The sequence below is a fragment of the Ziziphus jujuba genome, chromosome 9, assembly GCF_031755915.1.
Source record: "Ziziphus jujuba cultivar Dongzao chromosome 9, ASM3175591v1".
Lineage (NCBI taxonomy): Eukaryota > Viridiplantae > Streptophyta > Magnoliopsida > Rosales > Rhamnaceae > Ziziphus > Ziziphus jujuba.
This window is the reverse complement of record NC_083387.1, coordinates 11,295,918-11,320,965: the sequence shown is the minus strand read 5'-3', so window position 1 is coordinate 11,320,965 and position 25,048 is coordinate 11,295,918. Positions and strand designations below refer to the sequence as shown.

The window sequence follows — 25,048 nt, the reverse complement described above, 5'->3', positions numbered from 1 at the left end:
CAAGAAGATTAAAATTAGCAAGTTTGAATGCAAATCGAGCTATATTTTTTTGTAACAAGGGAGGCTAAGCCCAAAAAGTAAAATTACATAAGAATGGAACAAGGTGAATAAGCCCCTTAAAAAATCTACGGAAACCAACTCTCCCATCTCTGCACGAGGACTATCAAAAAGAAAAAGGTGAACATCTAAATTGCAAGTATTAACTAAGGTTAGCAAGTCTATTGCTTTCTTTTTAGCAGTGATTGATTTGAATCTCCCATTCTTTCTTAATGAACTCTTTACATTCCATGACCAAGCCACAAGGATGCAAAAAGTCAGTATCCTTGATAATCCAATCCACTAAATTACCCTTAGGTCGTTTATCAATATATGCTTTAAAAAAAAAAAAAAAAAAAAAGGGCTGGGCAATGATGATATATGATAGGGCTACTTGCAACTGTATTTTGTTTTTTATGTTATTTTTTTTCTCCTTATAAGTTTGGATTCAAACTAGGAATCATTTCAACTTTGATCAACAAAATCATATGTGCCGCTATTGATGGTTCACTTTGTCTATGCCTTGCCTTTCGCAGGATAGATAAGCAAGTTTTTGCACGTGCAGAACCATAATAATAGCTAGCTAATAATCATTTTACTTTAATCAACACTGTGCAACAGGGATTGTTTCATATGCAGAATTGATAATGCCTGACACCATTTCAACCGACAATTGATACTCCAAGAACTGTAGACTTCCAAACATCTAGCAACCGCACTTGTATTTTTAAGGTCAGCTCTACAAGTGATCATCAAGTCACCAGCATAGTGTAGGTGAAATAAAATAATAAACATGAAAAAGCTTACATCTCTGTAGCAGGACAAAATGCAATACAAACTGTATGCAAATTTACCATTTCATGTTCAGAGCATTCTTATGCGCTCAGGAAAAAACATAGCCAAGCAACAATTTAGACTCTTTTTTGTCCTTTGTTTTATAAAGCCCTACATGTGTTGCAATTTGGGCACCAAGTCAGAAGCATAGAAATATTGCTCATCATCATAATTGGCATGTTGCCCATGGCTCTTATAACCGCTCTCTTCTCCCAAAAAACTTTCCCACTTCGCAACCTCCATCAACCAGGTATCCAACAAATCTGTTTCAAAAACACCTGGAACTGAAATAAGTAAATAAGAAAATCCAAGTGAAACTTTCCTAAGAACTTATTTGAACATCACAAACTGCTAATAGACTTCAAAAACCTAATTTGGATTCATAAAATTCTGTATAATCGCTACAGAAACTACCATAGTCCTCAAAAAGAGAGTAACATAATTACTATCACAAGGATCCAATTTTCAAATGGTATAATCTCCTTTCTAACAAAATTCATTAAACAACATTTAATCAAAAAGAAGCATACCAATTCCAGAAAATGGAGAGAAACACTCAAATAATATTACTCAGTCCCAGAAAAACAAGGTAAAGAAAACAATAGCTATTAGATACATAAGGAGAAAGAATACTAATAAAAAATATAGAATTGAGTTAAAAAACGAATTGATCAGTTATCAAAACAAGCCTAATTTATTTTGCATAAACTGTATAGATGCAGAAAACATATTAAGCAGCTTATTCTCTTAGTTACAGAATTCAAAGCGACACAGCTGAACCAATACATAAACTACTTTTGAATCCCTACACTTCAAGCCGTCAATCTATAATGCAAAGAGCTCATAACAAAATAAACAACAAATGGACAGAACCAATTTTGTGAAGAAAAGTATTTGGCTCAAACCGATATGCCTACACTTTCATATTTGCTTGTTTTATTTCTTCAAAAGTCTCAAAACATCGCCAATTTACAGTAAGCATCAATTCTGATGTTACAACTTATAAGTTACAAGGCTTAAAACTTCTTCTAACCATCTCTTGGTAGAAAAGTTATATTGCAGTAATATCTCCTGATTCATTGAACACTAAAAGCAAGAAAGACATTCATGGTCTTTATATCCAGAGAAAATAAAAAATGCATCTTTTGGAACACAGGTTGTGTCCCCTTCATCTGCCTCTGTGTTCAAAATGCCTGAACAAGTAATTAAACTCATTGATCCAACAAATCTATCATTCTACATCTCTTCAAATGTTTCCCGTATAGCTTCATAAGATTGACAATTTGAAATCTTTAACAAGATAATAGTAATTGATTTAAGAGTCAGCAATGAAGGATGTGTGCTTCTGATTCTCGCTATCAACTCCCAAGTTTTATCAAAATACCACATCCTTGTGAGAATAAGCAGTCTATTTCCAAAAGCATCTAAACTTAGACCATTGGAATGGCTGCAAAGAGGCAACCCAGAACATTCCCCTCAAAGATGGTGGAAAGGTCAGGTGGTGGGACATGCTGGAGAAGGGTAGACTGAAGTGGTTGATCAGGAAAAGGATGATCATTAATAACGCTTAACAACTCTTTCAATTTCAATTTCAATTTCAATTTAGAAAGATAGATTGAATCAGCTAAAATGATCTAAAAGAAAAATGAAAAACCGACAGTGGCTTATTAGGGATTTGAGCAAGTAGATTAAATCTCTTTAATCTTGACCAAGGGAGCATTCCCTTCTCAAGGAGATTAGACATAATTACAACAACTATGCGGAAAATTTGAAACTCCGACTGGAGCTGAAAAGGTCTCATTAATCCCAACATCAAAATAATCATAAGCATAAAAAATCAACATATATTGAGTAATTTTAGCACAACAATCTGGATTTAAGATCGAAGCACAATGCATCCAGGTGGGAGTTTGTCCAATTAGCTATAAGGATGACACTTAAATCCAGATGAAACAAAATAATAACACTCACTTTTTTGCATTGTAGTGTCAACTTATCAAAGCATAATCCAAAAAATAATCCAAGTGGCAAAGAAAAATCATAAATAATTTTAAGAAAGCAACGGAAACTGAAAAGAAAAGAAACCAATTTTTAGCTCAGTTCTAACTTCTAGTACAAGCAGTTTTGTTACTGTGTCATTTCGTCGAACACTTATACAACAATCATGGTAAGAGGGTAATGACGTTGCCATAACACGTTTTTCACCTGTAAACAACAAAGCAACCAAAAAAACAAAAAAAAATTAAACAAGTTTCCCAAAAGTAAAAATCAGAGAACAAACTATTTTCAAAAAGCTTGAAGCTTAAAATAAAAAATAATTAATAAAAAAACGATTCGAAACATCAAATAAAAAAAAAAAAAAAATTCAAAAAAAAAATTCAAAAAAAAACAATTACTGAACCGACCGTACCGACCAGTGGGATCAACCTTAACGAACTCAGCTTCAGAAATCAAAATTCTCATAGGAAATAATTTCTAAAACCAAAGAGTCATCCTAAATTCAATTATTCTAAAATTGGAAGCTTCTCCAACCGCCTCTTTATTATGTAGAAGGTCAGAAGCACACTCCTATTTCAAACGGATTTGGAACACACCGAAACGGAGCAGCACCAGTAGCCAAAGTGATGCAGTATCAAATTCATATTAAGAAATATCCCAGCTAAACATCTCAATCTGAGAGTTAGTGAGAGTCAATTCTCATTAACCAAAACCAGAGCAAAAGCTCAAATATTCAACAATGCAAGGAAATTTGAACTGGGTTGAAGACGACAATGCCTTGGCCTTTTATATCAGCCACGATCAAAACGGTGCGTTTTAAGCAACGGTCATGGACACATCAGCAATAAAGACAATCAACCAACTAAAACAAATTTTATTGGCTAATTAAGGACACAAAACGGTGCATTTTGGACAAAATGCCCAGCCATGTGTTTTGGTACCAACCGAATTGGATTATTTTTTTTTAACATTAATTAATGAAGTAAATATAATTTAAATTTATTTTATCATATGGCTTATTTTTTAATTGAGCAAAAATGATTTACATTAGATAACTCTTTTGTCTAATGATTTTTGAAAAAAAAAAAAAGAAGCTTATCTGGTTAACTTATTACATTTACTTGCAGAAAATAAAATTAAATACAGTACAACGGAAAAAAAGGAGATAAAATAAAAAATATACATCTCTTATGGAGGAAGAAAGATTAAAAAAAATAAATGAATAAAAAGATAGGAAGAAATAAAAAGAAAACTGAAGATGAAGAAAATAAAAAATGGAAAATGGATATGGAAGATAAGGAAAAACAAACATAAAAATAAAAAATAATAAATGGAAGATAATAAAAAAAATTAACAAAGATAAAAAAAAAAATGAAAAAGAAAAAAAAAAACTGAAAGGTAACAAAAAATTAATAAACAAACAGAAAGGTAAAAACAAAAATTAATAAATAACGGAATATAAGTAAAAAGAAAAAGGACAAATTTATTTCCAGTTGTTCTATAAACAAAGGAATAGTAGTAATGGCTCGAATGGTGAGTGATAGTACATAGAATCAATACGAGAAAAATCGATTGGCAAACAATTGTGAAAAAATTCTACAAACAATAATTTCAGGTGTATATATATATATATATATTCTGAAAAAATATAAGTTTCCTTTATAGTTTTATGGAAAGAAAGGAGTGGTATAGTAACGGCAATGGGTAGAATAGCAGTAGTTCGTCGAAGCCGAAACACAAATTTCAGGAATGGGGAAGAAGATTGAAGTCGCATGGGCAAAAAAACAGAGTTTGAGACGTGGGAAGAGAGGGAGTTGAAGAGGAGGCGAGAGAAAGAGAGAGAAGCTTCAAGCGTTGCTTTAGAAAGCGTGAAGTTGGAAGACAATCTTTCAAATCGCGAAGGAAATTACGATCATGTGTCGCTCGTCTTCTTACTATCATGTGTTCGAACAAAACCCAGTAAATGGGCTGGGCCTGTTTCTCAAGCGAGACGGTGATGATCATGAGGAGGTCATCTTACCTTATGCGGAGATCATACAACCACCGACAAGTCGTTTAAGTCCCACGATCGCTGCGAATCAGACGTTGTCGTTTAAGTCAATCAGAATAGTCTAAGTGGAATAAAATAATAAACATGAAAAAGCTCACATTCTCTATAGCAGGACAAAATGCAATACAAACCGTGTGCAAATTTAACATTTCATCTTCCGAGCAGCGCTCAGAAAAACTTCTACAAATTTGAAAATGTTGAGAAGTTACAATAAAAATAGATCCCCTTAATTAAACCCAAGAGTGCAAAAACTATGATCCGGAGTCGGATAAAAAAAAATCATCTAGTCATCAGAACCATATCAAGAGCTAGTTAAGCAGAGAATAAAGCATGGATCACCAGGAGAAGACTTTCTGAACTTGCTTGTTTGGTAGATAGACATCAAAACCTGACCTTGCTTCATTGATCTGTATGTCATTGAACATCCCAATAATGGACCTCTTTTCTGCTGATTCCAAGTTTAAAATCTCTTGGTTACATTGTTGGACGACACAATGTACCCAGGTCTTCGAAGGGTGTGAATAGAAGCAATGAATGAGTTTATTCCAAATGCTCTTTGACATATAAGCTTGAATTCAAACTCAGAATCATTTCAACTTTGAACAAAAAAATCATATGCGCTGTTATAGAAGGTTCACTTTCTCCCTGCCTTGCTCAGGATATGTAAACAAGCTTCTCACTTGCAAAAACCGAAAGAGCCAATTATCATTTTACTTTAATCAACACTATACAACAGGGAGAGTTTGAGAACCATGCAATACTGATAATACCAACACCATTTTAAACCATTTTAAAACACAATTTACAATAGATACTAAAATGCTTAAACTGGTGCAAATGGCTTCGTGTTTACAGTTTCAAATAATATTCGCCACAGCCTGACACAGTTGAAGTTATATGCATCCAATACACAGTCTACACCTCCAAAGCACAATTTATGACACCAAAATCCAGCAAGTTTCAATAATGCCCCATCAAAAATTTACTCAATGCCGTAAATATGGCCACTTTGTGAAGTTTGATATGGATGCCAAGTCTCTGTAGAAGTTGTTGAGTAAAGCACTCAGTTTGGATGCCAAATTGTTAAAGTAGAATAGTCTTCCAGTATTGTCATAGTCAGGATTGTCAACCAAGACAAATATTTGGATCTTCTTCATCAGAGTCAAACTCAACCTGCATGAAAATAATAGGCATTAATGGCTACTATATATTTTGGATATGTTCATTGTTCTTCAGAAGCTCAAAGCCATCAGCATGCTTAAAAGTATTGATCATAAAAGAAACTCACATTTTCATCTTTGTACCATTTCCCATAACAATCACGCTTCCATCCTGCAGCAGTAAATTTAAGTTCTCTTTCTCGACGTTCCTGGTAATCCAAATGCTGCTGTGCAACCACCTTGTTGGATACTTCCATATCAGCAAATAAGCTTTTTGCATTCAAATCAGAAGCCCTGCATGTAACATGACTCACATTTGATTCCAAATCACGGCTTTTGAGCTCCTCTGGAGAATCTCTGTGGGTGAATATTCCAGAAGCAGCCCTCAACACCTGTTCAATTAATGGTTTACTTCCTGATTCAAATTTTTGGTTGCAGGTCCTAGATTTAGCAGTGCCACCAGAGGAGTCTGACAATGCTATTCTCTTGTTCATCTCATTTTGTCTTGCTAGTTCTCTTTCTTTCAGCCTGGACTCAGCGGCACGGTGGCGTGATCCCTTGCAATGCATCTGTGCCAAAAGATTTATTGTAGTAAACAAGAAACAGGATGATGAGAAAAAGCATCTGCACAGGAAAGCCTCAATACAACACAACAAAATCCAAAGTTGTAAAAGATGGTTAATATAACATGTCCACCCATATGAATGTAATCTGAAGAATAAAGAAACAGATAATTTCACATGAACCATACTTGCTTATCCCCAATTGAATTTTAAATTTCATTTCTTTCTATTTTGCGCAAACAAATTTATGTTTTTAAGGTTAAGTTTACACTTTTCCTCTTATAACATATACTGGAGTTTGAATCTTAGCAATGTCTCACCCTAAATTCAAGCCTTACTTCCCCCTCACATCGTAAATGCATCTAACTATCTAACAGTTTCAGCTTTAATAAATCCTCCAGAAACAGTAACTATAGGCTCCTGCAATAGGTTTGCTGTAATTTCTGATTCTACGATTATTCAATTTAGGTTCTAAGATGAAGAATAATAGACATTTCCAATAGAATACAAAAGAAACACAACCTCTTCTGAATGCTAATTTTATAAACCACTCCTTGTTGCTATATATTATCACCACTTATTAAGATCACATAACTATTATCCAAACAAAAATCCACGCCCAATTTGGACTCAAGGAGGAACTTTGACAATTGGGTATTATTCAGAATGATGTATGACTTGAGATTGACAGACTGTAAATTTTTCCTATATTGTTTACAAATAAACAAAACAAGATGATAGAATATGCTTCAGCAAAACATCTAGACAACGTTAATCTATGTCTTCCCCACTTTCTGAATATACAGTAATTAACTCTGCACAAACTATCATAACTATGCTTCCTGAAATTTGTTGAAAATCATTTTTAGAATCCAAATTAGGACAACAAATTAATCAAGAGTATAATAACTTAAAGAATCAAACAAATGAAATTGAAGGAACATATACATAGGTAGAGAGAGAGAGGGAGAGATTGGTGACTAACAGAGAGCATGAGAGGAGAGTCGAGGACGGGAGAGTGGGAGCAGAGAAGACAGGCAAACTTGCCATTGGAGAGCTTCTTGTAGGAAGAAGCATCGAGTCCATCTGCCACCACATCCTCCACCCTTCTCTTCCTCTGCTGCGCTTCTCTTGCCCAGTTATCTCCTCCGAACACGCTCATCTCTCTCCTCCTCCTCCTCTTCCCTTTTCCTTTTACCTACCTTATATTCTTTACAACTGCTAATCAGTCCCAAACTATTAGCTTATTGTAGAATGACCCAGCGTTGAAGAAAGGCTGGCAGATTTTTTGTTCGTTTTGAATTTGATCCCGAAGAAAAAGCTTCATTTTTCCTTTTCCGGGTTATTTGCAATTTATATCCTCAAGTTTCAAAAATTACACTTTAAACTTTCAAGTTTTAATATTTCAATTAAAATCCCGAATCAAGAATTTGGAACATGGTAGTTAACATGACATTCAAATTAATGGGTATTAAAATGTAAATACCTAAAAAAGAAAGCCTAAATTTCTATAAATTCAAACCAAAATGCTTTACAATCTAACAAATTGCGAACATTAATGGCCTTAAGTCAAAAATAAATAAATTTGGATCCAAATGTTTAATTTGGAGTTTAAAATACAATTTCATCAAACTAAAAGGTATTTTTTTTAATTAACAACTAAAAGATAATATGGTACAATTAAATTTTTTTATTAATTTATTTTTTAGATGATATCCAATGCAGCATGCATATATACTCCCAATTTAGAAACATATATTAAAAAAATGAAAATAATAAAAGAATATTATTTAATTAGTTTCTTTTAAAAAAATTAGAAGGATTTTGCAAAATAAAATCAGATCAAGGTATAATATATATACATATATATATATATTGCCAGCAACAAGATATAAATTTGACAGTTTCTGATACACGTAAAGAATTTATAATCTAACTATTAATGTATTAATAATTTTTTCTTTAATTTGAAAGTCTTTTTAAATATTGGATGCTGATAGGAACATCGATCTATCCCTATACTGATAGTTGGTAGTAATGTCCTGTCCTTTTATATGTGACATCCTGGATTCAATTTATCGAGTAATAAAAAAGGAACATTAATTTATTAATCCATTTGTTTGTGTTGTTACATTATTGCTCAAAAAACCTAGATTGTTACTATTTTATTATTATTATTTTTAACTTTATAATGAATAGTCTGAGCTAAAACTTGTTATATTTTGTTATGATTTAACTAAGAACTTCTAGGCTCCAGGGAATGAATCAAATGTTGTCTCCTTTTTGCCATTTCTGATCATTTTAAACCCCATTATGCAAAATGAAACGAGTAGATTAATAAAACTTTAAGACACCATGAAACAAACAAATTAAGACAACCTTTTCGTGAGAAAAAAAAAAGTATGTTGTTTTATTGTTAAATCAATTAACTTATCATTTTATCAATGAAAATGAAGAATAAATATAATGAAAAACAAATTAATTTATTTATTTTTTGTTTTTTATTTGAAAATGGAGGATTCAAATTTGAATCTTTATTGAAAAAAACTAATAATTTTGTCATTAGATTGTTTTTTAGGACCAACATAAAATAATTTGTTAAATGAATTTTTCTATTAACGGTAATAAAATATATGCATTTGTTGACGTGGATTTTTCCTATGTACCTATCATAAGTATATAAATGGACCGTAGCATAAATTGGAAGCATTGACATAATATTGATGGATCCATCTAATATTCCATATAGTTGATTTCATGATAAGCATATATGTAGTACAAAAACTTCCTAATTGATTTCATTAATTTAATTTCAAACATTAGTCACACAATACTTGATGAATAAATATTTAAAATCATTACAAATTCGCTTTGGTGTATGTATATATATATATATATATATACATATACTTTATTCACTACATATATATTGACACAAAGTGCAAAATACTGATTATTTTGCAGCCTCTAAAAGCCTGCATTGCATGCAGAGACACATACTGTTAAAACTAGCTACATCATTATTTCTTTAATTTTCCTTTTGGCAATATTCATTGAATATTTCCATATCAGAAATTCCAGCCACGGAGCACGGGCACGACAAGGAACTTCATGCCACCATTGCTGCAGTGGTAGCCATTGCTTTCCCCGCAAGCAAAGTAGTAAGGCTGCCAACTCTTGAGCTTGAACTCGAACCCCTCGTCCGCACCTTGTGTGGTACTCGCCAACATCCTGGCCTGACTGAAATCGCAGTTTACGAAGCTGGCAAGGTCCGGAAGCATGTAAATGCTATGTGGATGTGTGTTGTTGGACGAAGGTGGATCGTACTTGAAAACTGCAAAATTAAATCATATGGTTGGAAAATGTTTTATTAGACAAATACAGTAATAATAATAATGATAATAATAATAATAATAATTCGAAGAAAAACAAATGAAGAACGAGTACTAATTTTACCTAGAATATCATTGAGGTAAAATGGACCATGGTTGATAGCCCATTCGGTGTAGTTGAACCCGAAATGCCAGTTTTTAGAGTCACCGACGTTGATTCTGTTGGGGCCTTGGGTGCTGTTAGGATGACGGTACACATGTCCATGACCCCAATGACTGTAGTTGTAGCCTTGTCCCCAGCCCCAGCCTTTGTAGGCCATAGAACCTCCCAACATCGAAGCCATTAGAAGTGCTAGTGTTAGGGATTGTGCACCAATGGTACCCATTTCTTTTCTTTTCTTTGTTGAACTCTTCGCAATTTAATCAATCAATAAATTGAAGTAGAAAAGGAATGGATTGTGTTGGAATTTAGGGGAATGAATAAATGGGTTTATATAGCCAAGAGTATACTAGTGCACAGCTGCCAAATTGACCCCTTTTTCCTAAACTGGGTTGGTAATGTATGGAAATAATTGAAACACATTTTGTAGACCTCTTTTTCCCCTTAAAGCTACCCCCATCCACTTGCCATATTTTATTTTATTTTTCCCTCTCAAAGAGTCAAAACGTACTGGTATTGTCATTATAATATTAGTATTATTATTATCCTTTTAAATAATTTTGTTTTCTAAAGTGGATTGAACTTAGGCTACAGAATACAAAGGGTTCCTATTGCATTAACAACAAGGATATATGCATTTATTCATTGAGTTTAGGATTAATATTTTAATTTTGGGAAAAGATATTCTAAATCCAAATGCCCCTAAAGGAATAAAAAATATAGTATTAAAAATGTATGGAATTTGAGACTTAATAAACTGTATGAATATTTTTTTGCCGATAAAAACAAAATGTCACTTGAAATGCCCCTTCTCGACTTAATAAAAAAATATATATAAATAAATAAAAATACTTTGGCAAAGCCAAAAAGGGGTCGAAAAGCGTAAAATTGCGTTTCTCTTCAACCTTTATACGATGAATAAAGGAATTGCTACATCTTTCCTCTAAGGTCAATTGTTTGCTAACTATCTAAAGGAGCAGCAATTGGTCATATGAGAATGGACGGAAAGGAGGGTTAACCATGCCACTTGAGTGAGTTATTAAAATTTTCTACAAAGTTTCTTTATACTTTCAAAGTTGACAGTAAAAATAACGGAAGCTATAAAAAATTGGAAATCTTAAAAGCATGGCTGCTCGGTGCTGAGTGCTGTCATGCTGAGGGGGAAGATTGTGCAATATATGGCAACATTTTATGACGTTTAATTGCATGATATCAAGATTTTTGAGGGGACAAAAAAAATTTTGCATTTTCAATTTTATACGGCAAAATTTTACTGTTCTATTTAACAAGAGAGGGGGGGGGGGGGGGGGGGGAGGGGAGTTTACTGTTCTATTAATTAGACCAACAAATTAATTTTGGAATTCATTTTAATCTCTGATACTGCGAAAATTGAATAAAATAAAATAAAAATTGGGTTCGGTTTTTATTCTAATTCAGTGGAAGTGAAAAATGATAGGAGTCTGAGTAGTTAAGCACGAATATATGCTTTTATATGTATTCAAATATCAACAATATTATTTGTTGTCCCAAAAAAAAAGGGTAAATTGCACAAAACTTCTGAAGTATTTAATATATATTTTTCAAATTAACCTTCTTAACATATTAAAACCTCAACTATGATTTTGTATAAAAAATTGCCCCCTTCAAACCAATAAAATGCCAAAAATTATTCTATTTTATTTTGATTAAAACACCTTTTGGCATACCAAATATACCATTTTCCTAACAATTTAATCCAAATTTTTTCATTATCTAAATATTAAAATTTTTAATATTTTCTTTAAGAAATATTAAAAATAATATATATATATTTATATATATATATATATATATATATATATATATATATTTGTCAAATAGATATTAAAAATAATATTTATACTAATTAGCATTTTAGTAATTTTAACTTTTAAGATTTTTTTATAGGGTTAATTTGGTATAGAGGTACACTTTTTTATGATTCGTAAGTTTTTAATTGTTTGAGGGTATTCTTATAAGTATCATCCGGTTACTTGTAAGTGTCTAATAGTTTATGAGGATTTTATGCGATTTATCCAAATAAAAGTCAATAATAGGTTCAAATCTTTTTTTTTTTTAAAAGTCAATAATATTTGAATTATAAAATACAAATTTTGAACATCAAATTTTGTATTATATTGTTTTTGTTTACTTATATATGGATCTAATTAAAATGTGATTGTGACATCTTATTCTGAAAAATGCCTAAAATGTTGAAACTTTTACTGAGTTTGACAAATTATATGGTTTGTGGATTCTAAATTTAACTTTACATATAATCAAGTTTTAGGTTTAACTGGTATACCATTGCGTAAAACTTGTTGATATGAATTTATAAACTAGCAGCATGTCTAATTTCTAATTACAATTGAAAAGTTATTATTTTGAGAAGTCTTGAGCATCGCTATTATAATAGTGTCCAACAAATTCTGGATTTTTGTTTGTTAGTAAATCTCATATATATACCTTAGGAATTATGCCCAATAGTAAACAAATCAAGAGATCTATTTTGTCCCTAAATCTTTCAAAAATACCCAACAGACCCAGTTCCACCATCGAGTAGCCACAACCCATTTCCACCACCAAACAAGGTTGGCTGGTTTTCAACATTTTCCAACCACCACTATGAGAGACCAGTCAACAGTGACCAAAACCCATATATTTCACGGCCTAACTTCGTCGGACGTATTCGAATTGGGCCAACGAAGTTGCGGTGCCACCATCATGGTTAGGCAAGATTTTTGGCCATTTCAGGTCGTGCCACAGCTTTTATCTACTATTTTTGGATTTTCTAAGCTCGAATCCAACCTTTGTTTATTAAAATTCTTTATAACTTAAGAAATCCATCAACATCAAGTTTTCAAATTTCTCGATGTGTTTACCAACCATCAGCAACATTTTTGGACCAAAGTGACCTAAACTCTTGTTACCCATTTCTTAAGTTTTCAATTGATATAAAATCTACGAACCTTGGACGTTTGATAATATTTTCATTTTTAGGTCAATTAGTTAAACATCATATAAAAATTAGACTATGTTTGGACAACTTAGAACCAAATTGGAGTTGATTTTGTATAATTAGATGTTAATAAGACATACTAGAAGGTACAATTCATAAAATTGGACTTCGGATGAAAAAATCCAATTTTGAATACAGGCTTCTAAAGATTCACGGTATAATTGAATCACTCGGAATCCAATTTATGTAATTTTATAGTTGTATAAATTATTTTATATTGCCAGCAACAAGATATAAATTTGACAGTTTTTGATACACATGAAGATTTTATAGTCTAACTATTAATGTATTAATAATTTTTTCTTTAGTTTGAAAATCTTTTTAAATATTGGATGCTGATAGGAACATCGATCTATCCCTATATTGATTGATGGTAGTAATGTCCTGTCCTTTTATGTGTGAGATCCTTGATTTATCCAGTAATAAAAAAGGAACATTAATTTATTAATCCATTTGTTTGTCTTGTTACATTATTGTTCAAAATGCCTAGATTGTTATTATTTTATTATTATTTTTAACTTTATAATGAATAGTCTGAGGTAAAACTTGCTATATTTTGTTATGATTTAACTAAGAACTTCTAGTCTCCAAGGAATGAATAAAATGTTGTCTCCTTTTTGCCTTTCTGATAATTTTGAACCCTATTATGTAGAATGAAACGAACAGATTAATAAAAATTTAAAACACCCATTTTGTGAAAAAAAAAAAGGGAAAAAAAAAAGAAGTGTGTTGTTTTATTGTTAAATTAATTAACTTATCATTTTGTCAATGAAACTGAAGAACAAATGTAAAGAAAAGCAAATTAGTTAATTAATTTTTTCATTATTATTTGAAAATGAAAAATTCAAATTTGAACCTTTATCAAAAGAAATAGTAACTTTATCACTGAATTGTTTTTTAGATCAACATAAATTACTTTGTTAAGTGAATTTTTCTATTAATGGTATTAATATATATGAACTTGTTGATGTGAATTTTTCATATGTATCTATCATAAATATATAAATGGACCATAGCATAAAAAAGAAGTATATACATAATATTGATGGATCCATCAAAATTTCATATATTCCTTATAGTTGATTTCATGATCAAGCATATATATAGTACAGAAACTTCTTGATTGATTTCATTAATTCAATTTCAAACATTAGTCACACAATAATTGATGCATAAATATTTAAAATCATTACAAATTCTCATTGGTGTGTATATATATGTATATATACACTTTATTCACTATATGTTGACCCAAAGTGCAAAATACTGATTATTTTGCAGTCTCTAAAAGCCTGCATTGCATGCAGAGACACATACTGTTAAAACTAGCTACATCAATATTTCTTTAATTTTCCTTTTGGCAATATTCATTGAATATTTCCATATCAGAAATTCCAGCCACGAAGCACGGGCACGACAAGGAACTTCATGCCACCATTGCTGCAGTGGTAGCCATTGCTTTCCCCGCAAGCAAAGTAGTAAGGCTGCCAACTCTTGAGCTTGAACTCGAACCCCTCGTCCGCACCTTGTGTGGTACTCGCCAACATCCTGGCCTGACTGAAATTGCAGTTTACGAAGCTGGCAAGGTCCGGAAGCATGTAAATGCTGTGTGGATGTGTGTTGTTGGACGAAGGTGGATCGTACTTGAAAACTGCAAAATTAAATCATATGGTTGGAAAATGTTTTATTAGACAAATACAGTAATAGTAATAATAATAATAATTCGAAGAAAAACAAATGAAGAACGAGTACTAATTTTACCTAGAATATCATTGAGGTAAAATGGACCATGGTTGATAGCCCATTTGGTGTAGTTGAACCCGAAATGCCAGTTTTCAGAGCCACCGACGTTGATTCTGTTGGGGCCTTGGGTGCTGTTGGGATGATGGTACACATGTCCATGACCCCAATGACTGTAGTTGTAGCCTTGTCCCCAGCCCCAGCCTTTGTAGGCCATAGAACCTCCCAACATCGAAGCAATTAGAAGTGCTAGTGTTAGGGATTGTGCACTAGTGGAACCCATTTCTTTTCTTTTATTTTTTAAACTCTTTGCAATTTAATCAATCAAGAAATTGAAGTAGAAAGAGGAATGGAATGTGTTGGGAATTAAGGGCATGAATAAATGAGTTTCTATAGCTAAGAGAATGCTAGTGCACAGCTGCCAAATTGACCCTTTTTTCCTAAATTGGGTTGGTAAGTATGGAAATAATTAAAACGCATTTTGTAGACCTCCTTTTCCCCTTAAAGCTACCCCCTCCACTTGCCACATTTTTTTTTTCTTCCTTTCAAAGAGTCAAAACGTACTGGTATTGTCATTATTATATTAATATTATTATTATCCTTTTAAATAATTTTGTTTTCCAAAGTGGATTGAATTTAAGCTACAGAGTAAAAAGGGTTCCTATTTCGTTACCAACAAGATATATGCATTTATTCATTGAGTGTAGGATGAATATTTTAATTTTGGGAAAAAAAAAATTCTAAACCCAAATGCCCCTAAAAGATTAAAAAATTGTTAATATTAAAATATATGAAATTTGAGACTTAATGAACTGTATTAATCTTTTTTTATGATAAAAACAAAATGTCTCTGGAAATAACCTTCCCCACTTAACGAAAAAAAAATAAAAAATAAAAAATAAAAAATAAAAAAGATACTTTGGCTAAGCCAAAAAGGGGTAGAAAAGCATAAAATTGTGTTTCTCTTCAACCTATATACAATGAATAAGGGAATTGCTCCATCTTTCGTCTAAGGTCAATTGTTTACCAACTATCTAAAGGAGCAGCAATTGGTTAGACGAGAACGGACGGAAAGGAGGGTCAACCACTTGGGTGTGTTATTAAAATTTTCTGCAAAAGTTTCTTCATACTGTCAAAGTTGACCGTAAAAATAACGGAAACTAGGGAAAATTGGAAATCTTAAAAGCATGGCCTCTCAGTGCTAAGCGCTGTCATGCTGAGGAGGAAGATTACGCAATACATGGCAACATTTTATGACGTTTAATTGCACCATATCAAGTTTTTTAGAAAAAAAAAAAAAAATTGCATTTTCAATTTTATATGGCAAAAGTAAACAAGAGAAAAAAAAAAAAGTTTACTATTCTATTAATTAGACCAAAAGTTTAATTTTGGAATTCATTTTAATCTCTGACACCGGAAAATTGAATAAAATGAAGTAAAAATTGGGTCCGGTTTTTATTCTAATTCAGTGAAATTAATAAAATGATAAAAGTCCGAGTAGTTAAGCACCAATATATGCTTTTATATGTATTCAAATATCAATGATATTGTTTGTTGTTAAAAAAGAAAAAAGAAAAAAAAAGGGTAAATTGCACAAAACTTTTGAAGTATTTAATATGAGAAATGCTAGATGCACTGCAGAAAATACTTTACACAGTTTCATAACTTTCAAATTTCTATAATATCTTTTCTTATCGAGGTATCATATCATCCCTTATTGCTTGATTAATACATTCCATGGTTATATGGCGGGTAGTTATTACATGGAAAGATGAAGTTAACACACACAGACTCCTCCTCTGTATCATTGGACACTTCGTCTCTTCCCCTCCATATAACCACCTCCTTCTGCATCATACAAAAGCGCACACACACACACACATAGAGCATCAGACCCATCTCTGAAATCAAACACACATGATTAATGCATTGAGGTATCATATCCCTTATTCTGCTTAATCAAACAAAAGTATAAATTGTGGTTTTAAAAAGTTAATTGGGTTTATGAAAAAATTAGTGTGAGAAAGTAGAGAAATGGTGATCAGCAGAGAGAGAATAATGGGAAATGAGGAAGACGGAGAGGGTGAGGAAGAAAGAGTAAAAATAAATAAATAAATATATATAAATAAGGATATTTGCATCATTTAAAATTTTATGGGAGTGTACAGAGTTCATTTTACATTGTAAAAAGAACTTCTCATTTAATATTTACAAATAACCTTTTTAACATATTGAAAGTTCAACTGTGATTTTGCATAACATGTTGCCCCCTTCAAACCAATAAAATGCCAAAATTTTTTTTTCTTTCATCAAAATACCCTTTGGCATACGAAATATACTATTTTCCTAACAATTTAATCCAAGCTTTTTTCATTATTTAAATACTAAAATTCTTAATATTTTTTTAAAAAATAAATATTAAAAATGATATTTATACTAATTAAATTAGCATTTAAGTAATTTTAACTTTTCTTATAGGGTTAGTTTTGTATAGGTGTATACTTTTTTATGACTTGTAAGTTTTTAACTGTTTGAGTGGGATTCTTATAAATATCATATGGTTATTTGTAAGTGTCCAATGGTTTAGAAGGTTTTTATGCAATTTATCCAAATAAAAGTCATAATAGGTCCAAAAAAATCTTTAAAAAGTCAATAATATTTGAATTATAAAATACAAGTTTTGAACACCAAATTTTGTATTATATTGTTTTTGTTTATTATATATGGATCTAATTAACATGTGAACATCTGTAAAATCCTGTTCTGAAAAATATATGAAATTTTAAAATTTTAACTGAGTTTGACCATGTACATCGTTTGTGGATTTCAAGTTTGACTTTTTCTATGGTCAAGTTTTGGGTTTAACCAGCATATCATGGTATAGAGCCTGTTGATACGAGTTTATAAACTAGTCGCACACTTAATTTCAAATTGTAGTTGAAGTTATTATTTTGAAAAATTTTGAGCATTGATGTTATCACAATATCCAAATCAATTTCAGATTTTTAGCTGTTGATGATCTTAAACCCTATATATATATATATATATATATACACCTTGGGAATCATGCCCAATAGTTTATAAATCAAGAAATATCCATTTTGTGCCTAAATCTTTAATAAAGACCCAATAAACTCGGTTCCACCATCGGGTACCCATGACCCATTTTCACCGCCAAATCGGGGTCGGTGTGTTTTCACCTTTTTCCAATCACCATTATGCACATGATCCAGCTACCATGAGAGACCAATCAACAACAACTAAAATCCATAAATTTTAGGGGCCTAACTTCACTGGACGCGCCTGGATCAAGCCAGTTAATTTGCATGGCAACCTTTATGGGTTGATTGGATTTTTGGCCATTTCAGATCGTACCATAAATCTTGTGTACTATTTTTGAATCCTCTGAGCTGGAATCTAGCCTCCATTTGTCGAAATTCTTCTTGGTTTGATAAATCTATCAACATCAAGTTTGGCTAAATATTTTCTGATGTGTTTTTCGATCATCGATAATATTTTTGGACCAAGGTAACTTAGATTCTTGTTATTGTTTTCTATTGATATAAAATCCATGAATTTTGGATAATTCTATTTTGGGACCAATTAGTTAAATAACGAATACAAATCAAACTTTGTTTGGACAACTTAAGACCAAATTTGGAGTTGATTTTTTACAATTACATGTTAATAAGACCTACTAAATGGTTCAATTTCATAAAATTGGCATTCTAGTGAAGAATCCCAATTTTAGGTACAGGGTCATAAGGATTCACAATATAATTAAATTATTTGGAGTCCAATTTATGTAATTTTATAGTTGTATAATTTAGTTTAAGACATTTGATATGCAGCAATATTTTTCATTTGATTTTAAAGTTTGAAGAATATTTTATCATATTATAAGTACTCATATCCCACCTGGAGTTACCCTACGGAAGAGCAGGAGTAATCATTGGCTATATCTATGAGTTGCTTATATTTTTAAGCATTTTGAGCATATTAATACTACATATAATTAATTTGAATATTTTATGTGTATATGGTTTGATTTTTAATGATTATTTATGCATATGAAATTTTTTTGTTACATATATAGGTTATCATTTTTTGTGAGTTTTTACAATATTTGAAATGATTTCAAATTTTAATGAAGTCATGGTGAACTTGTGGACCGTAGTATTTGAATTGATGTTTTGATCTGTTTGGAAAATATTTTATTTTGAGAAAGTGAATTGGAAAATTATATATTTTTAAGCATAATTTCATAATTTATATTTCAAAATGTTTAAAATAGTTTATGGTGACATATATTTCATTGCTGATATTTATGTTTTGATATGAAATAGTGATTTGAAAATTTTTAAATATTTAAATAAATTGGTGGGTTTGAATATTAAATTATGATTTATTATACAATATTGTTTGAAAAAGTAGAAGAATATGATCTTGAAAAAATTATTTTATGGATACTGTACAGTTATTTTATTTAATATATCATATAGTACCGGTGGCTCAGTTATGTTCTTACTGCGCTGAGTTTCCATGACGCCTTTGGGATATTAAAGGTCCAGAGATGGGTTCTTCCCATTGTCTTTCTATTGTCATGACGCCTTTGAGAGGTTAAGGATTGTAAGGTTAGTTTTTTCCATGGTTTATATTGCCATAATATTTTTGAGATGTTAAAGGGTCTTGTGGTGGGTTCATCCCATGGTTTTTGTTTCTATTTCTGTTTCTTTTTTGTTACTTTGGATGATGATCTAGGACGCCATGCACCAATTAGCAACACCTAGTATATTATATGGTACATTGTTTATTTATTTGGTACATTATTGGGTTTCTATATATTTGTGAATTTTAATGGATTATTCATATTATTTTATAAATTTATATGGTTATTATTTTATGCTTAGTATTTAATTATGATCGATCTAATTTATAGTGTTTTGATAGATATTTAGTTATGAAATTTAAATACTGGTTTTATAATATTGATTTGGGGTACAAAATAGATTTTGTGAAATGGATTTTAAAAGAATTTTTTTTCAAAAAAGTGGAATAAGAGATTTTAAGATAAATGTTTATAAAAATAAAAATAATATTTTGATATTGTACTATGTCACTTACTGAAATATTTTTATCTCACGTTTTATTTGTTTTAAATTTGTTCCTTTAGATCCAAAAAGTTAGCGGACAATCTCCCTTGCGCATCACATATCTTTTATAAAAATAAAAATAATATTTTTATATTGTACCATGTCACTCATTCACGTTTTATTTGTTTTAAATTTGTTCCTTTAGATCCAAAAAGTTAGTGGACAATCTCCCTGTTTCTGTAGTTTCCACAGTAGCAATAATATTTTATCTTTCTTTGCTTTGTCTTTATCTTTCTAGACTTAGTCATATTGTATAACCTATATTTATATTCACTCTTAGAATGCTATGATATAAAGTATAGGCTATTATTAAAATAAGGTTTCTACTACAAAATACGTAAACACCTAATACACAGACATAAGAAGAAGATGATAGAAAAACCTGTTAGTTTTAGTTGAGACAAACATTTGATTCTTTGGTTTTAACACAATTTTCACTCGCACTGGTACTCAACAGTGTAATAAATGGCAAATATCTCCCAGGCTACTATGACTACTTTATGAGAATAGTAGTACTTTAGATTCTCAGAAATAAGCAACAACTTTTGTATTTCTCTTTTTGTGTTCTATATGAATGAATGGTAAAAATATGATAAAGAATATTTTTCTTTTTCTTATATTTCAATTGTAAAAATTATTGCTATTTATAGGAAAAATTGCACCTATTATAAAGAAACTCAATGCTTAAAATATACGAAGAGTTAAAAGTTATTTCGTTTCCAACAAGAGGTACTTTTCCATTCTGAAGTCATGTTCTTTTACTAAAACACTCTTTCTTATTTATTATTATTATTATTATTTTATTTTATTTTAAATAAAATTCCAAGTGTTTTAAATAATTTGGCAACTAAATAAATAAACATTATTTAAAATTTTTATTCACAAAATTCCAACATAGACATAGTGGTGACTTAGTATGTATGTGTAAGATGGCCTATGGTGTGATAGATTATAATTTTCGACTGTAGTTAGCACTTGCATGGTGTTGTGATTTAATCTTTATACAATGATGTATTATTTTATAGAGCATGCTTTGGTTCTCCGCTGTTTAAATTATCTAATGAAACTTCACTATATGGGCAACTCGGGAGATCCTGTAAGAGTTTTGGGGACCGGTTCTATCAACCTCTCTTTTATGGGAAAAGTTAGGCATTTAAAGATGTAACTATAATTACTTCAATAGGAATTAGTATATCCGACTTTAATTTTCACAAAAAGGACGGAAAAAAATAAAAATTGCATATATTAACACATTGAATTAGAGATGGTAGCTTACTAGCTATGGACCAGAGGTGGTGGTTAAAATTTAGGCCTTTTAGGACCCTGACCTAAATAGCTAGGGTCACTTGAAAATTTACTCCGAAAACAATATTAATTGGATACCCAGAATGGTAATGAAAATTTTATTATTATTATTATTATTTCACTATCAATTTGTCAGGTTAAACTTGATATTTTGGAAACTTAACTTTATCTTTCAATTTATAATTGGAAATATACTCTCCTGGTAAATGTTAAAAGGACTGTGAGAACTTCAATTAACTTTAATGACTTCCCGATATATATGTAAATGCCAATATATAGATACATGGAATAGCTGATATATCATTTCGAAGGTATGGCAAGAGCATGATGTAGCGCAATCAGAAATTTGTTGCTTTCTATATTGAACTTTTCTTCGACCCCTTCTTGGACCAATATATATCTTATGAAAAATACAACCACTTATAATATTAATATATATTATTCTAAATGCATGTGTTCAAGCTCTTTTACCAGCAGTAATATTCGCTTAATTAATTCACGATCTTAATTTTCATAAGAAATTAACCTCTCTCTTACTTCGACTTAAAGAGTTATAAGACACGCAAACTAAGCTTATATATAACGCAAGGTATATAGAATTGAAAGATGATTGTTATTAATTTTACCTTGTGATTTCAAAACAATATCACTATTTGTATAAAAATACATCGAACACACGGGACTGCCACCAATAAGACTGGTGGGTAGACTTATTGACAAAATTGACTCAAAATACAGTAGTCAAACACCATGTATTAATATACTTATTTAACCACCAAAAAAAAAAAAAAAGAAAAGAAAAAGGAAAAAAGGCATGTATACTTTGGAAAATAAACTATGAAAAAAATAAAAATGTTACATGTGTGATGAAAACTATAATGACTATGTCACTACTTTTGAAATCGTCTTCATTCTAGTCGATGTGCAGAAAACATCAAATTATTCCTCAAAAATTCTGGCCGCGAGGCGTTGGCCAAACCACGAATTTCATTCCTCCAGAGTTGCAATGATATCCATTGCCTTCGCCGCAAGCAAAGTAGTAAGGCTGCCGATTCTTCAACGCAAACTCAAATCCTTCGTCGCCGCCTTGTGTGGGACTGGCCAACATTGTGGCCTCGCTGAAATTGCATTTTTTGAAGCTCCGAAGGTTTGGTAGCAAGTAAACGCTGTGTGGATGTGTGTTGTTGGTCGGGGCATCGTACTTGAAAACTAGCAATCCACCAAACATGCAAAATTTAACGTCACAAAAATGGATTGCAATAATTTTCTAATAACCTAAAACTTCAAATGTGTGAATGTCAAAGACATACACTCTCTCGTTAAGTCATGCATGATATCCATGTTTGTATTTTGCAGCCAAAAAAAATAAAATAAAGTAACCATGAAAACAAAACTCACCAAGAATATCGTTTAGATAAAATGAGCCATGTTTAATAGCCCAGATAGTGTAATTGTAGCCGAAGTGCCAGTTTTCGGAACCACCTACTGTAATCTTGTTTGGGCCAGACTGGGTTTTGTTTGGGTGGTGGTAGACGTGTCTGTGGCCTAAACGGCCATGGTCAAAGCCCCTGTTGGCCATACACACTCCTAACATGCAAGTAATGAGCATCGTCATGAGCCCCTGTGCCAAAATGGAAGCCATTTCGAAAGAGAGGAAGAGGATGAAGCTAAAATGGGCGACGCTGGATCAGAGAAATAGATGATTTTTATGAAAACTCAGATGTTGGTATTGATGAGTAAAAGGGTTTATATAGGGAAAAGAATAGAGAGAGAGAGAGAGAGAGAGAGAGAGAGTCTCAAAGAAAGAAGTGGAAAATGGCCAAATTGAACCTTTGTTTTCTAGAAAGGGTTGGTAAAAGATGAAAAATTTTAAAACTAAGAGCTCTAACCAAACCAATTATCATTGAGAGTGGATGTGAAAAAGAGAGTCGGGTCAACCAACTAGCTTGGTTTCACAAGCTCCATTTTTTCTATGAAGCGTGAAGTTTAAAGTTAATAAATAATAAATAAACAGAAGAATTGTGATGCATGAATTGTGAACTGATATATGAAAATTAGGAAAGCATTCGGATTTGTAGATTTCAACGAAAGTAGGCTGAAACTCTCAACTTAGCTCTAGAATTGTGGGTATGTAAGCACTAAGCGATATCCTCCCATCGTGATGTCTAATTGCAAATTATGCTATTTTTAATTATATTGATGAAATAATTCATTATATTTCTTTTTATACAGATTAAAAATATCATTCTTTATAAAAGTAGTTCGAAGTCATAAAAAAAATAAATAAATAAATACATTTAGTAGTTCACATCGTACATGAGAGTCGTTAATTTCGTCTAACTTTTTTTTAAAAAAATATCTAATAATATGTGGAGCTAGAAAATAAATTGTCAAGATTTATCATTTCAATTTTTTCATTCAATTTTATAAACTCTTGTTGAACACACACACACACACACAAAAAAGAAAGAAAAAAAAAAACTCTTAAAACAAATTGTCAACAAGAATTTAAAATTTTGAAAATTTGTACCACTTCCGCACTCATATAGCTGAAAATAATAGTTTTATTTACAAAATAATTAAAATTATTTAGTCTTAAATTTTTTTAAAGAAATAAAAATACAAAAAAAAACTACAAATATATATATTTATAGCCATTTTATTAAAATTTATAGGAAACTTAAAATATAAATGAAATAAAGGAGAAGTATAAAAATATTAAAATATGAAAAGAAGCAAAAAGCTTTGAAATAAATTTGTAGAAGTACTAATAATGTGAAAATTATATAAACAATATCACAATTTTGTTTTTGTTGTTGAGTGTGTAATTTTTCTTTTCTTTTATTTTATTTGAGTAATGTTGTGTGTAAAATGCTTATAGAGCAACATCTTTACCAAAGATAATATAACAGATTATTATATAAGTTGATATATGTTAGAGTTTGTGATCCGAATTTTTGTTGACCCGATCCGAAAAGATCGCGGTGCGACCCATTTGGTAAAACTAAATTTTGGAGAAAAATTTGGAGCTCTGTGGTGGAAGCGGAGGTCTCGGGCCGATAGGCCCGAGACCGTAGCCCACCACTGAGCCCGACGGGGGCGCGAGGGCGCTGCCCCCGCGGTATGGACCTGTTCAATTTTAGAGTTTCTTATGTACTATATATTTTTGGTTTTCGGCTGAAATTAGGGTTTAGAAGGTATCGCGCAGTCAGGCTCACCTTTTGTACCAATCTTTTGATATTGGATTTGCTTCTCCCTGCCCGTGGTTTTTCCCGTCAAGGATTTCCACGTTAATTGTGTGTTTGTTCTTCGCTTTCTTTGTTTCCGTTGCTATTTGTTTTTCTCCCAATTCCGTAACAATATATTTATATAATAAATAAATTTTCAATGAATTATCAAAAATATAATTGTAATTAAATGTAAACTAATAAAATAATAGAATCTCATCCTTTAAATTATTCATATTTAAGCAGGGTAGTTTACCAAAATGTTTGCCATTTTATGCCTCTGGTAATTTATATGTATTGTATTTATTGATTAAACATTTATTGATGCTGAACGTCCGATTTTGATCGAACGATGGACAAAAAACAAAAAAAAAAAAAAAAAAAATTGTTTTAAAAATTGTAATTTCATATTTAAACGAGATCTCATAATTTCTACCATTCAATCTGATCCGT

At 31.1% G+C, this 25,048-nt stretch overlaps 5 protein-coding genes across 23 annotated transcripts; all 5 read right to left on the bottom strand.

Annotated features, from left to right (window-relative positions):
• Nucleotides 1-729: 729 nt before the first annotated feature.
• On the bottom strand, nt 730-4,940 carry LOC107411245 (uncharacterized). Of its 17 annotated transcripts, none has more exons than XR_009634041.1 (3): nt 4,889-4,940; nt 2,978-3,075; nt 730-1,148 (listed from the first exon to the last, which is right to left on the bottom strand). XR_009634041.1 is itself a non-coding variant. In XM_060811384.1 (3 exons), exons 1-3 carry the CDS (start codon nt 3,331-3,333, stop codon nt 982-984), a joined length of 345 nt encoding a protein of 114 aa, XP_060667367.1. In that variant the 5' UTR covers nt 3,334-3,641; the 3' UTR covers nt 730-981. The 17 variants fall into 17 exon arrangements, 2 of the variants coding, with proteins under 2 accessions (XP_060667367.1, XP_060667368.1); XR_009634039.1 differs by lacking the exon at nt 4,889-4,940 and adding an exon at nt 3,276-3,641; XR_009634034.1 differs by lacking the exon at nt 4,889-4,940 and adding an exon at nt 3,285-3,641.
• A 658-nt stretch (nt 4,941-5,598) lies between these two features.
• On the bottom strand, nt 5,599-7,845 carry LOC107411215 (uncharacterized). 3 transcript variants are annotated; one of them, XM_016018763.4, is made up of 4 exons: nt 7,627-7,842; nt 6,393-6,647; nt 6,207-6,317; nt 5,599-6,091 (listed from the first exon to the last, which is right to left on the bottom strand). In XM_016018763.4, the coding sequence occupies exons 1-4, from the start codon at nt 7,801-7,803 to the stop codon at nt 6,044-6,046; spliced, it is 591 nt and encodes a 196-aa protein (XP_015874249.3). In that variant the 5' UTR covers nt 7,804-7,842; the 3' UTR covers nt 5,599-6,043. The 3 variants fall into 3 exon arrangements, with proteins under 3 accessions (XP_015874249.3, XP_060667366.1, XP_060667365.1); XM_060811383.1 differs by having other exon boundaries at nt 6,207-6,647; nt 7,590-7,845; XM_060811382.1 differs by having other exon boundaries at nt 6,207-6,647; nt 7,627-7,838.
• A 1,667-nt stretch (nt 7,846-9,512) lies between these two features.
• Nucleotides 9,513-10,421, bottom strand: LOC107411248 (blue copper protein 1a). The gene is made up of 2 exons (XM_016018791.4): nt 10,098-10,421; nt 9,513-9,975 (listed from the first exon to the last, which is right to left on the bottom strand). Exons 1-2 carry the CDS (start codon nt 10,357-10,359, stop codon nt 9,710-9,712), a joined length of 528 nt encoding a protein of 175 aa, XP_015874277.3. The 5' UTR covers nt 10,360-10,421; the 3' UTR covers nt 9,513-9,709.
• A 3,924-nt stretch (nt 10,422-14,345) lies between these two features.
• LOC107411247 (uncharacterized) lies at nt 14,346-15,254 on the bottom strand. Its single transcript, XM_016018790.4, has 2 exons — nt 14,932-15,254; nt 14,346-14,821 (listed from the first exon to the last, which is right to left on the bottom strand). The coding sequence occupies exons 1-2, from the start codon at nt 15,191-15,193 to the stop codon at nt 14,556-14,558; spliced, it is 528 nt and encodes a 175-aa protein (XP_015874276.3). The 5' UTR covers nt 15,194-15,254; the 3' UTR covers nt 14,346-14,555.
• Nucleotides 15,255-21,994: 6,740 nt separating this feature from the next.
• Nucleotides 21,995-23,080, bottom strand: LOC107411240 (early nodulin-like protein 20). Its single transcript, XM_016018783.4, has 2 exons — nt 22,767-23,080; nt 21,995-22,577 (listed from the first exon to the last, which is right to left on the bottom strand). The coding sequence occupies exons 1-2, from the start codon at nt 23,008-23,010 to the stop codon at nt 22,315-22,317; spliced, it is 507 nt and encodes a 168-aa protein (XP_015874269.1). The 5' UTR covers nt 23,011-23,080; the 3' UTR covers nt 21,995-22,314.
• Nucleotides 23,081-25,048: the final 1,968 nt, after the last annotated feature.

What these genes read in the sequence shown, in the direction of transcription:
- LOC107411245 (XM_060811384.1), bottom strand. Translation starts at nt 3,333, where the DNA reads ATGAGAATTTTGATTTCTGAAGCTGAGTTCGTTAAGGTTGATCCCACT. An exon ending in TGATCCCACTGGTCGGTACG is followed by an intron (nt 3,076 to 3,275) that starts GTCGGTTCAGTA and finishes TGTTGTTTACAG; the next exon opens with GTGAAAAACGTGTTATGGCA. An exon ending in TAGAACTGAGCTAAAAATTG is followed by an intron (nt 1,149 to 2,955) that starts GTTTCTTTTCTT and finishes TTTCAGTTCCAG; the next exon opens with GTGTTTTTGAAACAGATTTG.
- LOC107411215 (XM_060811382.1), bottom strand. Translation starts at nt 7,803, where the DNA reads ATGAGCGTGTTCGGAGGAGATAACTGGGCAAGAGAAGCGCAGCAGAGG. An exon ending in ACTCTCCTCTCATGCTCTCT is followed by an intron (nt 6,648 to 7,626) that starts GTTAGTCACCAA and finishes CTTTTGGCACAG; the next exon opens with ATGCATTGCAAGGGATCACG. An exon ending in AATGGTACAAAGATGAAAAT is followed by an intron (nt 6,092 to 6,206) that starts GTGAGTTTCTTT and finishes ATTTTCATGCAG; the next exon opens with GTTGAGTTTGACTCTGATGA.
- LOC107411248 (XM_016018791.4), bottom strand. Translation starts at nt 10,359, where the DNA reads ATGGGTACCATTGGTGCACAATCCCTAACACTAGCACTTCTAATGGCT. An exon ending in TTACCTCAATGATATTCTAG is followed by an intron (nt 9,976 to 10,097) that starts GTAAAATTAGTA and finishes TTAATTTTGCAG; the next exon opens with TTTTCAAGTACGATCCACCT.
- LOC107411247 (XM_016018790.4), bottom strand. Translation starts at nt 15,193, where the DNA reads ATGGGTTCCACTAGTGCACAATCCCTAACACTAGCACTTCTAATTGCT. An exon ending in TTACCTCAATGATATTCTAG is followed by an intron (nt 14,822 to 14,931) that starts GTAAAATTAGTA and finishes TTAATTTTGCAG; the next exon opens with TTTTCAAGTACGATCCACCT.
- LOC107411240 (XM_016018783.4), bottom strand. Translation starts at nt 23,010, where the DNA reads ATGGCTTCCATTTTGGCACAGGGGCTCATGACGATGCTCATTACTTGC. An exon ending in TTATCTAAACGATATTCTTG is followed by an intron (nt 22,578 to 22,766) that starts GTGAGTTTTGTT and finishes GTGGATTGCTAG; the next exon opens with TTTTCAAGTACGATGCCCCG.